The sequence below is a fragment of the Brachypodium distachyon genome, chromosome 2, assembly GCF_000005505.3.
Source record: "Brachypodium distachyon strain Bd21 chromosome 2, Brachypodium_distachyon_v3.0, whole genome shotgun sequence".
Classification (NCBI taxonomy): Eukaryota; Viridiplantae; Streptophyta; class Magnoliopsida; order Poales; family Poaceae; genus Brachypodium; species Brachypodium distachyon.
The window spans coordinates 7192233-7207387 of record NC_016132.3 but is presented as its reverse complement, the minus strand read 5'-3'; the positions used below and the strand labels follow the sequence as shown (position 1 = coordinate 7207387).

Below are 15155 nucleotides of genomic sequence, written 5' to 3'. Positions count from 1 at the left end.
TGTTGCAACCCTGAACAAACATAGCCTGCCTGTAGACTACCCTGTGATGTTCGTAGACACTGTTTGGTTTGTGTTCTGGCTAAACGTCTGCTTGGCCTATCACTGTCCGCCAAGCGATTAGCTGGTTCGGGCTCAAAAAATCGGAGGCCCGGCCTCAGGTCGCAAGTGTAAAACTTGATACTTGGACGGAGGGAGCAGTTTTTTTAGTAAATTTCAAAAAACCACATCCGTTGGGGACAGGGTTTCACGGGGGCACAAGTTTTGTGCTTTGCAACAGAAAACCACAAGTTATGAGCCTAATTGTTTCAGAAAACTTAAATGATCCGGTTTTGTCAATTTGACAGCAAATCCGACAGGGCCGGCCCACAGCTCAGACGCTCTCTTTATTCACATAGCCCCCCCTCTTCCTCTGTATTCATGACCCTCTCCCTATCCCCTTCTACCACCTCTGTCCATCCTCGTCTTCACCGACTCCGGGAGCCACCTTCATCTTCACCGACTCCGGCCGACCACCGCCGCCACCTGATCTCCCTGTCCAGCGAACCCCGAACCCCGAAGCCATCTCCCTCAGCATCACCTGACTTGAGCTCACCCCTCCCTGCATAGAGATCCCGCCGGCGCCACCTCTCCTTGCTCCTCCCAGTCCCCCGGCGTCGCCTTTCCACCCTCCCCTTCCCTCCCGCGGCGCCGCACACTACCGCTCGCCGCCCCTCCCGCACCGCCGCTTACCGCACGCGCCTGCCACTCGACGGCCCGAGGCGGGGCTGGGAATGGGGACAGGGCAGCAGAGCGGCGGCGCGCGGGGAGCGGCGGCGGCGGTTGAGGCGCGGCCGCGGGTACGGAGGCACCGAGGCAGCCAGGTAATTTTTTGTTTTTTATGTTATTTGTTGTTTTTTTTTCGGGGAAAATGTTATTTGTTGTTGGGTGCAAATATAGATTTGGGTGAGGGGCTGGGGAAAAAAGGGTTCGTCTGACGTGACGTCTGTGCTGTGGGCCGCCCCTGTCGGATTTGCTGTCAAATTGACAAAACCGGGTCATTTGGGTTTTATGAAACAATTAGACTCATACCTCGTGGTTTTCTGTTGCAAAGCACAAAACTTGTGCCCCCTGAAATCCTAGCTCTAAAACCTTGTGGTTTCTTGGAATTTACTCCAATTTTTTTTTGTGTTTCCAAGTATAAGAGTCCTATATTGTTTACGAACAGTTCTCACTTTGAAAATCAATTAGGCCTCCAAATAGTTTTTTTTCCATTCTCTCACCTCCTTATATAATTTAGCTACCCAACTGTCACCACTCCACTGTTAATTTTTCTGTTTTGAGGAATAAAGTTATTTTTTCTTGACTGAAGTAAAAAAAAGTAAATTTTAGAGAACCACCGTTTTTGGGTAATTGTATTGCCGAACCACACTTATATTGCAAACTGTCTGCAGAACAACACATATTGAGGCAGTTTGTCTCAAGTAGCCCAAAACCGGGTAGTTTTGCGGTTTCACGTGTTTCCTTACAGGTGGGTCTCTGTAACATCCCAATTTTCAAAACCCTTCATATGCATTGCATATCATAAGCATCATGTCGCCCTTGCATTTAATCACATTTGAAAACCCAAAAATTTACCCTGAAAACCCCTATTCAAAAGTGTTTTTATTTGATTTTGGGCTTTGATCTTGCTTTCAAGCATTTGTGTTTTAACCCATGGGTGTTTTGGCATAAAAAGGGATTTAATGCATATATAAAGCTATCCCGTAAATTTTGTTTTTGAAATTATTTTGAAAATAATTTATTTTGATAGCCTAAAAGGCCCTATAAGCCGTTCTATAAGCAAATGTATTTTTAAATATTTTATTTTGAGGAATTTTGTCCAAAAAGTTATATCATATGAAGATATTATTTTACAAATTTTGTTGCAATTTATTTGGAGTGATTTGGAACTTTGAATCAATTTTGAGGTTCAAAAACAGAAAATAAAAAAAAGAAAAGAAAAACCGAAGCAAAACCGGACCGGACCAGCCCGAGCCGACCGGACGCTCCCACTGCCAGGCGGGCCCCGCCATCGTCTTCAACCTCCAACTGCCGTCCGGATTCCACGCCACGCACGCTCGAAAACCACCCCACGCCTCCGCTCCGATTCCTCCGCGCACACGACTCCATATCCGAAACCCCGCGCGTCACTTTGAAGCTCTCGGCCTCCTCTACCTTTTCCCCAAACTTCTTTGCCCGATTTTGCCTCGGTTTGAGTCTAATTTCTCGCCGGAGAAGGTTCCGTCCGCTGCCGTCCTCGCGAAACCGCCGTCACCCCGGTGAGCTTTTCATCCGTAGGCCGCCCGTCCCTTGCTCCCCTATCCGTCCCGCAGGTTTTGACGTGACCGGATTTGGTTTTGGTCGACCACAGCGCCGCCGCCGCTCGCCCGTGCCGTCCGCCCCGAGCCCCACGCCGCGTCCGCCCCGAGCTCTGTCCTGAGCTGCCCGCGCGTCCGCCCCCTGCCCGCGCCGTTCGCCGCCGCCCGCGCCGCCAGCCGTCCGAGCCGCCCGCCGCCCGTCGCCGCCGAGCTGCTCCACCGTCCGCCGCGCCGCTACCGTCTGGCCACCCGCGCCGCTAGGGTAAACCCTAGCCCGAACCCGACCAATGCCGCACTGCCACGTGGCAAAGGTTTTTTTTAATTTTCGGCCGAATTATGATCCACACCTTTCTGGAATCCTCACAACTTGTAGAATATTTTGGAACAGTCCAATTTCAATTTTGAACAACTTTGCCAGAAGAAAATTACAGATTGGTTGAATATGGTTTGAATTTCAAATGAATTATTTCAAAATGGTTTTGAGCTTGTTAGCTTGCTGTAAAATTATTTGAGCATGTTCTTGTCCATTTGGACCAGAAGAGAAAATTATTTTATGAATGACATGACACTACGAGTTTAAATATTTCTCTATGTTTGAAAAAAACAATATAATCTTTTAATTTAAATCCTATCCTTGTTTCATGCATATTAATTACCTCTTTGATGTTGTATAATCTGTCCAAATCATTTGAAAAACTTTTCAAAATAGAAACAAAACTTGTTACATTAAAGGTAACCAAGTGTGCATCGTCATGGCATATGCATCATAGCATGTTTTTGTATTGAATGTTGTGTTTATTGTGTGTGATTTCTTTTATTTTAGATTGTGTGGATTGTGAACCTTGTTGCGAAGAGTGCGAGAACTACCACAACCTTGGACAAGGCAAGTTCACTTTGATCATTTCCCAATTATTTTACTATGCGCTAGATGTTTTATTAGATGCATTATGAATATTACTGGTACCTCTATGATAGCTATAAATCCCAGGTAGTATAGTTTTACCTTTGCCATTACCTTGCTACCAAAATTGCCATCGATTGTAGTTGAATGCTAGGCTATGGTAGTATCGCGGGGGAAATAACTACATTATGATATTGTTATGCTTTTGGATATATGAAATGTTTTGTTAGGTGTAAGGCAAAACAATTAATTCAATAAACTATCCTGGGTGGGCTGCTTTGGGGATTTTGAGGATTAGCAGCGTCAGGTCCATTTCTATGGGTCTCTCTGAGTCGAGTTCCCGTGGATTCGGGAATGGATCGTCCATGGACGTCTCTCCCGTGGATTTGGGGAGCGTCTACGTTGCAAATGTGGAATGCCACCTGGGGTAACCGAGACTGGACTAGTTTCCTATTTAGCAGCTTCCAGTACAACCACAATGCTATATGGGCTTTGGCGAGACAAGAGTAAGTTGTATGAACCTAGACCCGAGGAATTGTACTGAGGTAGCCGTGTAGGGGGAGCGTGATTCTCTTGTGGTTTAGGGAATTACCTTTGAAAATCTCGTAATCGATGCCGTTGCTACTCTGTCCTGAGGACAGCAAGGGATTAACACGTCGGGTTTCTTCTGGGAAATGTGTACAAACTCTCGAGAGCGTCAAAACTAATTACTTAGCCGTGTCCCCGGCAATGGACAATTTGAGCAACTAGATGTGGAGCTGTAAGGAAAGTCTCACTCAATCTAATTTCCAAATAAAATGAATGGTTTGAACTTGGGTTTAGGAGCATTGATGTGTCTACTCAATGTCCTTAGTTTAATAGGAGCATGGGTGTGTCTACCCCATGTCCATTAGTGATAAAATTCTATTTGATTTAAAAGATAGGATTAAATAACTAATCTTTTATGCAGCCTTGAACCCCACTTTGCCACATTATGCATATACTTGGTAGGTTCTGATATAACACTTGGTGAATCTTGCCAATACATTCAATGTATTGACCCTAGTGGCTACATCGTTTAATGATGCAGGAAACTCCGGCGACGAGTAAGATGTACATTCCGCTTGTTTGGGTTACGGGCCTATATTCCAACATGCTCTCATGGTGGTGTTGATATGTCCTTGTATCTTTCACTTTCCGTTGCTAAGCAGTTGTTTTATTTCCAGCTAACCCGTGGGGTTATGCAAGTTGTAAGTACTTTTAAATTCTGGATGATACGTTGTAATATTGAGACCTTTGTTGTATGATATTACATCTTGAAACTGCGTGTGCTAGTGAGTCGATCCAGGGACTAGCACTAAAGCACAGAGATCAAACCTATGTACGGGGGCGGTCGCTTCAGTCTCACCTGTCGGATGCCAAACAGCAAAACCACCCGATTTCAGGCTAGTTAAGACAAACTTACTCAAAATGTGTGGTTCGACGATACACTTGACCCCAAAACTGTGGTTTTCTGAAATTTATTTGTAAAAAAAATACTAGAGCAATGCTCCCTTTTCTTGTCGGTGTCTTGTCACCCTAATGAATCCAGCGGCCAAAGTTAGCTATAGCTCAAATTTCCTGAGTTTTGAAACCAACACAGCTTGCGCGCGCGCTAGATAGATATAGCAGCTCCCAACCACAACCAGAGATCTACAATTTCTGTCTCTGTTCCTCCTCCCCGGCCCAATTGATGCACTGGCCTGTAAGAGCAAAAGTATTAATGGAGATCACAGGATGGCGCAGTAAACAGCAGCAGGTACCCCCCTCCTTTACTCGTCTCCTTAACGCTCCCCCACCTACCGTCGCTCCGGCCGATGGATGAGCTGCCAGTGCCACACCTCTTCAATGTCGCTGCCCTGCTCTGCCGCGCCCCGCTATAAATCCTCTCGCCACCTTTCTTCCTCCTCCCATCCCATCTCCCACACACACCAGCAACCAAAGCCCCAACACACACACACCGCGTACTCCAACACTTGTTTCAGGAGCTAGCAAAGCACTCTTTTCCAGCTGAGATGTCTGCCAAGATGGTGTCACTGCTCGTTGTCGTCCTGGCCGTTCTGGCCGTGGCGACCGAGGCGAGGAACCTGAAGACGACCTCGGAGGCCGCCAGCAGCAACAAGGACGCGGTGCTGCAGCCGACGACGTTCCCGCCCTTCGACAGGCTCCCGGGCAGCGCGTCGCCGGCGTTTGGCGGGATGCCCGGCGCCGGCAGCAGCATCCCGGGGTTCAGCCTCCCCGGCAGCGGCGGCGGCGCCACCCCGGGCTTCGGCAGCATCGGCAGCATGCCCTTCCTCGGCGGCAGCAGCCTCCCTGGAATCGGCGGCGGCAGCAGCCTGCCTGGCATGGGCGGCGTTGGTGGCATGCCCGGATCCCCCGCCGCCGGAGCCGTCGTCGAGCGCGCCAACAAGCCGTGAAAGGCTCTTTTCGCAAGCTAGAAATGCTAGATCTCTGCTAGCGGTGCATGGTTAATTGGTTCGTTCCGTAATGCTATTATACACGTAGTACACGTGCATGCATGCATGATGGTTCCCTGGGCGCTATACGCCGCGCGTACGTTTTTATTTGTGCAGTTTAGCAGCTTGCACTCTTGTGTGGACGTTTAATTTGTTGTTTTCCAATTAGGTTGGTCTATCTTCGGTCGTACTACGTGTTGAGTTCTTATTGGTTATGTAGTGGTAGTGCTGTTCTTGAGGCATGAATAATGCTAGGTGTAAGTGGCTCTTGTGCTGTGGGAATGAGTATCAATTTAATGGAGTACTGTTATTGTAACACTGCTTTGGTTTATGTCTTTTTACCATTTGGTTGGAGCAGCATTTGCGCAAAAAAGAGAGTCATGATGGAGTATACATAGATCTAGAGAAGCTCCTTTCCATTCCCTTCTCCGCAAGAGATTTCCTAGCTCAGTGCTTCAGTATTTTTGAGCTAGAGAGTCTTCAAGGACAAACAAAATCAACAATAAAATGAACAAAATTGAACACCAAGAAAGTTGGAACACTATAAGAGTCTATAGTAACAAATTATCATTAACACGGCAAAGTTATTAGGGCTATAATTTCAGAATTTCATTATAACGCAGACTGGCAGGGGATCGACTACTCACCAGGAGTTTAAAAGAAAAGGGAAAATGTACGAGTAACGTGTAAAAGTGAAAGGAAGAGCGCGCTAAAGTTACCACATGCTATCGCACAGGCAAGTAGTACTAGCAATACCATCGGCGTAGTAAACCTCACAGATGCAGCTGGCAAGAGTAATTGTTTTCGCATTTATGTACGCCCAGCTTTACTGTTACATACGTACACTATCGCCCGTATACAAAGTACAATGCTAGCTAAAAACCGAATACATATAAAAGAACATATTCTAATATTAAAAATCTACCAACATACACAATAGATTTCATATCCAGACTATACAAAGTTACGTATGCATGCATAATTCATCGAAACACAAGGTTCACGTGATACCTCTTCAGCGCCCCCGTCTCATATCTACTCCCTCAATCCAACAAAAGATGTCTTAAGTTTGTCAAAATTTGGATGCACGTAGACATGACTTAGTGTATATATGCATTCAAATTTAGTCAAATTTGAATGTATCTACATTTCTCGGTCGGACTGTCGGACCCTCCTCCCCACCACATCCTTCCTTCGTCGTCGCGCGCTCTTCCTTGCTGCGGCCGCCTTCTCCCTTCTCGCACCGCCGGCGGGTTTCCCGCGACGTGATTAGTGACAAGTGGGGTTCGGTAGACAACTGCCTCAAAAACTAGGTTTTCTGAAATTTACTCAATTTTTTTAAAATGTTTGACTTAAAATCAAGTTAGAACTTTTTACATTTAAGAACGGAGGGAGTACTGCATGTCATTACACGACTTGTCTGACACTCTTGCACAAGTGTGCATTTAGCAGGTTAGTTTGCGTCTCTTTGTAAATAGTCATTGGCACATGATCTGTGGTGACACCTTCCGTTTTACTTCCGATCGACGGTCGTTATTTCGAACTGAACTTCATTTTTCGCGAAAAGTCAAGTTATTTGGAACTGAACCTAACTTATATATATTGCACCCCAGCTGTGTTTTTTGATGCTGACGAAAAGACATTAAAGATCACAGATGCATTGCACAAACCGGCAAAACCGCGTAGCCACGATTCAAAAAAGACTAGGTGGCTCGCCGCCTAACAACTTTACATCCCAAAACACGGAAAAAGAAGAAATACGTTCGCTTGTTTCATGGTAAATTGCCACATTACGATCTCGACACCTATATATGGAGTTCCTCCTCAATCATCTGCAAATAACAACAAAGAGCATTGAGCATTCTGCAAGGAATTGCAGCAGGGGATTAGAGCTGTCTGCAACGATGAAGAGCAGCACGCTCATGGTGATCCTGCTGGTTCTCCATGCCGTCCTGGTCATGGGCATCTTTGCGGCCGTGGCCAAAGAAAACGGTACGTTCTCTCCTCGAAATTAACCGGTCGCTCCATGGCGTAAAACGAGCTAGTGCGTGATGAACTGACATGCGAATCGCTGACGTGCAGCAGCGGTGGGGGAAAGCAAGGGCAACAGGGAGACCAACGGGGGCAAGCTGCGTTGCTGCAGCAGCTGCAACTTCTCCTTCTCGGGGCTCTACACCTGCGACGACGTCGTCAAGAAGTGCGACCCGGTCTGCAAGAAATGCACCGCCGTGAGGGGATCGAAGGCGAAGCACAACCCTTCCAAGCCCAAGAAGCTGTTCCAGTGCACCGACACCTTCCTCGGCGTCTGCGGCCCACCCTGCAAGAACTGATGGACCATGTCCTCCTCCACGTACGTTGCAGACGACCCAAGTATGGCTCATAAAAAGTGATCCTTATGTAGTAGCTCGTTGCTGTTGGGTTTCAGGGATCAACGCCTGTTTGTTACACGTCAGTCAGTAGGTGTGCCCCTGCTCAATCGAGCTAGCATAAAAACGGCGCAGTTATCTATAATAAAGTCGGTATATAATTGGGAACAGAGGGAATACTAAATATGTACTTCTCTGTCTCAAAATAAATGACGTGGATTTATATAAATTCTTATACAAATTCACGTCGCGTAGGAAGTATCAGATATTCAGATCTAGATTGTCGACGCTTGTGTTTAATCTTGTTGCGAGTGGGTTCCCTGTTTAATACTCCACATCGATCTGCATTCTACAGCCTGACGCTGTGACGCATCTGGAATGTCATGGAACCTGCAAATTTTGCACCGTTTCTATGGCGACTCGCGGCATCCACATCTTGCAACGTTTGTTAGGTGGATTCAACGAAATAAAATCTACTCCCTCTGTTCCATAATTCTTGTTGCCAAAATATGAATGTATTTATTCTTAAAACGTGTCTAGATACATGTAATATTTCGACAAAAATTATGGAACGAAGAGAGTAGACGGCAACTTCGAAATAAAATCCTGCCACAAACATCATGAATGAAGCACAATGGCTCTGATAGCTATCAGTTTCTCCTAACAATGTCCGCAAATGACCTAGGTAGTCCAAATTACTCCTTCAACGTCCACAGTACTCCATACATATGTAACCCATACAGATTCATGCAAACTAGTTTGTTCCAAGACAAAAACCTACCAGAAGGCAAACTAATAATTACCTCACCGCCTTTCGAGTTTGCCTTGAAATGTCAACATTTCACAGCAGATAAGCTGGTAATTCAACCTGCAGAACCGAATTTACTTCTTCAGATTGCTCAAGAGTCTCTGTCCTCCATGGTTTTGCCAAGCTCCCTTCACAGGCCACCCCAGCTCATGAGAAGATCCGCTAGTTGCTCCACACCCTTCTCTTAGGACCACTCTAGAATTTCCTTCCGGAGACTGAAGCTTGCGGGTAGCTTTCAGGAACTTATCTTCAGGTGAATCCTTTGTAGCACTAGTAGTTCCTGTAGCATCAGGAACTTTGCCCTTCCCCTTCTTTTTTCGGTTGCCTTCTTTTGAGGTAACAGTTCCACCACCACCATTTCCTTGGAGGCTTGTAAGACGCAAGTTGGTGTAGTATGCATCAGCAAGTTCCTTTTGCTTTTGAGGATCAGGCAGTAACCTAGCCATTTCAAGAACGAGGTGCGAGAGACCAAATTGCTCAACATATGAAAGGTACTTTGAAGCATTGATAACACCCTGACGGTACTCCACAGAGAGCTCTTTAAACATTGTGTACCTATCTTGATCCATCCCTAAGGCAGTCCGAATTCTTTCAACCAGGAAATTATTTGCTGCACGAACATCCTCCACAGGGCACATCTGGCTGTTTACAAGTGTGCCTTTCCTTTCATTTCCAGCAGAAGACAGACTTGAAGATCCGCTAATGTCAGGACTTGGGTTGGGCATAGGCGAACTTAGGGAACGACTTGAATCAAAAGGGATAGAGTCGGTATTTTCAACGGACCTAAGCTGGTGTGTAATCACAGTTCCCTTGCTCTGCTGTTGGAAACCGGATGCACGAGTGTTCTCAGTTACCTTTCTTACCCCTTGCTGCGTTAAAGCAGCACTCCTGTTACTAATGCCTGGTAAAGGAGGAAATGCCTCGTCCCTTATCCTTGCAGCATTCCTTGAGCTCCGACTAAGTGCTGGCGTATAACTTTCTGATACAGGAGGGGATGAAGCTTCTTGAAGAACAGAGCCTATTCTTGCATCAGGGACCTCCTGACGGGAGAGGGGAGAGAAGTATGATTGCTGCAATACACGGTTCGTCCCAGAGCTTTGGCCCGCTTGTGATGATTGCCCAGAACCAGAACAAATACTCAATGATGGCAAGGGAGCTGCAACAGAAGTGACTTGATTTCCCAAGCCACGGCCCACATTTGCAATGCTACGCACAGACAGCAAGGTATTGTCAACTGCACCAATGGGGCCCCAAGCATTATTCCTCCTACCTCTGCCATGACTCCTCTCTTGCTCACTCCATTCTCTAGAACCGGTTGATGTCTGACAATGGTAAGCAAGGTAAATTAAATCAGATTACTGATACTCATGTTTTTCATCCATACAAATATGCAAGTGTGTCAACAGACGGAAGTCTAAACTTAACAAAGAGTAGAAACGAGGCAGATTCATTTGTAGACCTGGAGTGCAAGATTCTTCCGTGCATGATGCATGAGGTCCCTATGCTCCACAGCATTATGCCTCTGGAATGAACATAAGAAAAATTTGGTGTTGACAAGTTATAACGAAGTGCTAAGAACTAATCTGGTAACATGTCCAGTGAATATGAATAATGATATATAAATGGTGTTTGACTTGCCTTGAGCTCTGCTTCACTTTGGAAGACAACAAACTTATTCTCCAAACACTCCCTGTCCTCACAGAAGAAATGGTCTGACCGGAAATGCGCCTGAATATGCCCATGCAACATGTTAGATAATAGCATGAAATTTATACTAGTGTGAGCTCTTTAGCAACTTGTTAAATAATAACTTGAAATCTAAAGAAGCGCCTGACACTAAATTTGTAGCATAGGATTGATATGAAATGAAAAATCTAGGGGTGATGATGACATGTATCGGCACCCCAAAATGGAAATCATGTTTATGCCCATACTAGAAGGTAAGAGGTCTAACAGGCACAGCTCTATGTTGAATAGATAACCAATATGTTATGGTGGTCTAGAAGACAGATTAACTGCTCCAGACATGAACTTCATCTAAGAAAGTGATATGGCACCAACTAAATTAATATTACTAATTACAGTGTTCGAAAAGGCACCCACCTGGCCTGAGTGTTCCTATGCAGCGCATAGGTACTACACTACACCCTCGCCTAGGACTCTGGGCCTCTGAGCCTCTGGGGTACCTAATCAGAGACTAGGTGCCAATCTGCTTCCTCCTAACATGCAGCACCTCGTGACCACACAGTTATTACATTGATGGTCTAAGGTATACCTAATAAATATAAACTCGGAGATAGGAACAATAGATTAAACGTGCAAATTCTATTCAATCGTCGAGTATCCACTTACATATCTTTCTAGTATATAGTTCTTACTACATGCAATGTTTGCATGAGTGTAATGTTTTTTTGACTGTGCCTAAATCTAAGATAGTGCTCTTATTGTAATGCAAGTTTGACAGCTTGATACGGCATACCTCTAAGTCATCATAGTTCCTGAAATAATCACATTGCCCAGAATGCTGCCTGTAAAAAATTCACAAAGTCAGAGATAGCATTACTTTGTACTTATGCTCCGACTAGTAAAATAATGGTTGAAGAGCACCTCTGACATATGTGACAAGAATAATGTTCTCTTGTCATATGTGTATCTAGTTCATTATCTCCATAAAATGGGCTGTTGCAAAACTTGCACATTGGGTGCCCTACAAAACCTCTGAGCTCAATTCCCGAGCCATCAACCTCAGAATCACCGGATTTTATGTGCTGATTTAATTGAGGCTTTGTATAAAGTTTCTGCTCGCGAGTAAATACCTGCCCAAGACAACAACAGTTCAGGAACTTATTATAGGTTGGTAACTTGGTATTTAGCACTAGGCAATTTAATTTCATAATTTGAGGATATCAAGTTTCTGCCTATTTCAAGTTATCTGCTTATTTCAAGTTTACTCGCGAGTAAATTGCAGATAACCTGGAATACATGAAAATGTTCATTGAGGCTACAAACCAAGGTGTCCAACCAGGATGTATGTTCAAATGTACTTGGCAATGCTGGTAGAACTGAAATAAATGAAGGGAAAAAATGCAAAAAAAATGATATTGACAGCACCATTATGCCAGACGGAGGTAGCAGTTGGCGTTTGGCAACTTGCCAAACATTAAATCATTACGCATCAGGTTGAAAATAGAGTACAAATATACTTGGCATCCTTCTAACTGATTTAAGCAAGAACTCCCTCTGTCCCATATTAAGTGACTCAAATTTGCCCAAATATGGATGCATCTATGCCTAAAAAGTGTCTAGATACATGTAATGGAAAGTCACTTAGTATGGGATGGAGGGAGTACATGTCAACTGATAGTGGTGTAAAACTGTAAATGTCCATTTGTACACACAAAGTTCCAAATCGCAAATGTTATGAAAATATTCAATCCATCACCTGGTAGCACCTTATGTAATATATACTTGGATATTGAAGTGCACAAAAAAGGTGAGCGAACACCAATAAGGTTAGAGGATTTGGTCTATTAGGAATACATGAACGTTTGTCATGGTCTTAATGCGATCAAAATATACGAAATATCAACCGTTGGTGGATTAAAACATGGGATGCCATGCGTTAAGTTGATGTGTAGAGTACTGTATTCGGCTACCAGAAAATAGCGAGCTCAACAGATACCAGACAGTACTTGCATTGCTAGATACTAGATAAGTAGACGAGAACAAACAAAATCTATGACAACACTAGTTTGGTATTAATTGACCTGCTAGTGTGTAACTGATACTTATAGCACGATGTAACAACTAACAACACGACCTAAGAATTATCATGTTAATTGCTTGCGACAAATTATCATGTCCGGAATGAAATGATAGTTGGTAACTTGGTATTACCACATTGCACCAGGTTATCTGCCTAGTGTTACACGATACTACGAATATTACCAGCAAGCATCTTCACATTAGAGAATATATGATTAAAGTTACACCAGTTAACAAGGAAAAGTAGAAAATGAATAACATCACCTTCCTCCCGTCCAAGCAAAGGTCACACATGTACAAGCAATGCTGGTCGATCAGATGCCCTTTGAGCTGCTCGATGCTCCCAAACTTAACATTATGTTTCGGCTTGCCCACCTTACGGCCCTTCTTCACTCTTTTGCTGCTGCTACCTTCGCAAACAGTGCAAGAAATCCGGCACATCGAGCGTACTGCCCTGTAATGGTCGGCATCGTCAAACCACACCTGCGTGTCCTCGTGGTACCAGTACTCCCCAGCCTTCCCCTCGCCGGGTGCAACCGGGAGGGCCGAGAAATCGCTGATCACCCTCGTGCGGTCCCCCATTGCCTAGACAGCGAAAAAACCAATACAGCAATGAGGGCAATTGTAAATGTCATTCGCGGGGCGCGAGGGGGTACAGAGGAAATCGCAGAGCAAACCCTAGGTGCTGACCTTGGTGGCGAAGACGGCGGGGCAGTGGGCCATGCAGAGGCAGCAGCGTTGATCGCGGAGGACGAAGCGGAGGCGGGCGACGCAGGCGGAGCAGACCTCGCGGTGGCCGCAAGCGCCGTAGGCCACCCACTCGAGCGGCTCCGCGCAGACGGCGCACGCGTCGTCCATCTCGGGCCCCGCGGCAGGGGAAGGCGGCGGCGAGCGCGGAGTAGGCGGGGCAGGAGGAGGATTTGGAGCGGGGTGGCGGCGGCGGAATCTACTAGAAGGTTCGAGAAGCGAGGGCGGAGGGGAGGAGGGGTCCGCTCGACTCGACTGCACACGACGCAACAAGGTCGTTGGAGGTGGTCAATCACTGTGGGATTGGGGAATGTGGGCTGTGTGCGCTGTAAATTCGCACAGACTTCACGCCACCTGTAAATTTCAAATTTAGAGGACTTTTCAGTATGTGAAACATAAATTTTCAATATATTTTTAGGACTTTAAAAAAATTGAAAGTCCAAAATATTGAGATGACTTTCAACAAATTCAGAAAGTTAGAAGTTCTTAAGATGAACTTATGATAATTTTCAGAAACTTAAAAAAAAAAGAATATTAAAACGAAATATCAATAGTATTCTAAAAAATAAAAATAAATATATGAGATGAACTCTCAGCAATTTTGAGAAACTTTTAAAATATTTGGAAAAAGACCATCGGATTTGATAAAAAAAATGCAGTAAAAATATAAAGAAAACACATAAAGGGGATGGTGACCAGCCAGACCGTACGGTGGTCGGTCAGATCCATGAGGACCTTCGGATGGCATATGGAGGCAGCGACTAAATCCACGGCCGCGGTGTGCCGCGGCGCCACGATCTACGCCAGTGTACCCCTCGCCTTGATCCACGTCAGTGCCTTGATCCGTCGGCGGTCCGCACCGGCACCCCGATCTGGCCTGTTCAGTGCCTTAATCCGCGCCGATGCCCTCGATCCGGCCTTGAACCGTCGGTGGTCCGCACCAGCGCCTCGATTTGCCCTCGATCCGGCCTTGATCCGGCGCCGGTCCGCACCGGCGCCTTGATCTGGCCTTGATCCGCGTCGATGCCCCCAATCTAGCCTTGATCCGAGCAGGTGTCGCACGACAGCGTTCGATCCGCGCCGTTCTGTCGGTGGTGTGTGACGGTGTTTTGGAGCCAGTACAATAGAGAGGGGGAGAATGGGAGAGACGATAAGGATAACCTTACAGTTTGGAGATATAAGGGGAAAGGATAACCGGTGGACCCCACCCGCTAGGTGGGTTTGTTGCCCGCACCGACCACAAATTAGGCAGGATGTTTCTTTTAAGGCAGGAATATATTTTATTTTTTTTGAAATTATGTGAGCAAATTAGCTTCCGGGCAAAAAAAAAGAGAGCAAATTAGTTTATTAGGATGAAGGTAACGTAGAATGTTTTTTGAAGGTTGAAATATGCGTGTTACAGGGGATGTAGCTCGAGTTACATCTAAAACCATAGAAGATAAGAAATTACAACTTGCCTTCTAACGTACACGTGGCGATCTACCGACTGATACAGCCAGCAGGTGTCACACAAAACTTCTCGAGCTGCCACGATGGAGAATCTCTCCGCACACACGTCCACCTAGGATCCTCGCCGCCGATGGGTCGCAACACGGACCGCCACAAGGAGAACATGATGTTCTTGTCTCGCACCTTCCATGTGTGTTGATTGACGTATAACTTTGTCTTAACAAAGACCATGAAAACCACAGTGGTTTATTTCCTCTTCTTTTATTTTCCTTGCATGTAAGTATGTACCGCGCGTAGCTTCCGCGTGAG

At 45.7% G+C, this 15155-nt stretch overlaps 3 protein-coding genes across 4 annotated transcripts; 2 read left to right on the top strand and 1 right to left on the bottom strand.

Moving 5' to 3' along the window:
• Window positions 1–5141: 5141 nt before the first annotated feature.
• On the top strand, window positions 5142–6030 carry LOC100832431 (MFS18 protein). Its single transcript, XM_003565539.4, has one exon. It carries the CDS (start codon window positions 5271–5273, stop codon window positions 5670–5672), a length of 402 nt encoding a protein of 133 aa, XP_003565587.1. The 5' UTR covers window positions 5142–5270; the 3' UTR covers window positions 5673–6030.
• Window positions 6031–7487: 1457 nt separating this feature from the next.
• LOC100830615 (Bowman-Birk type wound-induced proteinase inhibitor WIP1) lies at window positions 7488–8364 on the top strand. Of its 2 annotated transcripts, none has more exons than XM_014898857.2 (2): window positions 7488–7703; window positions 7797–8364. In XM_014898857.2, the coding sequence occupies exons 1-2, from the start codon at window positions 7523–7525 to the stop codon at window positions 8039–8041; spliced, it is 426 nt and encodes a 141-aa protein (XP_014754343.1). In that variant the 5' UTR covers window positions 7488–7522; the 3' UTR covers window positions 8042–8364. The 2 variants fall into 2 exon arrangements, with proteins under 2 accessions (XP_014754343.1, XP_003566371.1); XM_003566323.4 differs by having other exon boundaries at window positions 7523–7703; window positions 7794–8364.
• Window positions 8365–8684: 320 nt separating this feature from the next.
• LOC100832124 (E3 ubiquitin-protein ligase hel2) lies at window positions 8685–13696 on the bottom strand. The gene is made up of 7 exons (XM_010232396.3): window positions 13341–13696; window positions 12915–13235; window positions 11493–11701; window positions 11365–11413; window positions 10524–10613; window positions 10345–10407; window positions 8685–10207 (listed from the first exon to the last, which is right to left on the bottom strand). The coding sequence occupies exons 1-7, from the start codon at window positions 13506–13508 to the stop codon at window positions 8960–8962; spliced, it is 2148 nt and encodes a 715-aa protein (XP_010230698.1). The 5' UTR covers window positions 13509–13696; the 3' UTR covers window positions 8685–8959.
• Window positions 13697–15155: the final 1459 nt, after the last annotated feature.

What these genes read in the sequence shown, in the direction of transcription:
- LOC100832431 (XM_003565539.4), top strand. Translation starts at nt 5,271, where the DNA reads ATGTCTGCCAAGATGGTGTCACTGCTCGTTGTCGTCCTGGCCGTTCTG.
- LOC100830615 (XM_003566323.4), top strand. Translation starts at nt 7,523, where the DNA reads ATGGAGTTCCTCCTCAATCATCTGCAAATAACAACAAAGAGCATTGAG. An exon ending in GGCCGTGGCCAAAGAAAACG is followed by an intron (nt 7,704 to 7,793) that starts GTACGTTCTCTC and finishes GCTGACGTGCAG; the next exon opens with CAGCGGTGGGGGAAAGCAAG.
- LOC100832124 (XM_010232396.3), bottom strand. Translation starts at nt 13,508, where the DNA reads ATGGACGACGCGTGCGCCGTCTGCGCGGAGCCGCTCGAGTGGGTGGCC. An exon ending in TCTTGTCACATATGTCAGAG is followed by an intron (nt 11,414 to 11,492) that starts GTGCTCTTCAAC and finishes AATTTTTTACAG; the next exon opens with GCAGCATTCTGGGCAATGTG. An exon ending in AAAGTGAAGCAGAGCTCAAG is followed by an intron (nt 10,408 to 10,523) that starts GCAAGTCAAACA and finishes TGTTCATTCCAG; the next exon opens with AGGCATAATGCTGTGGAGCA.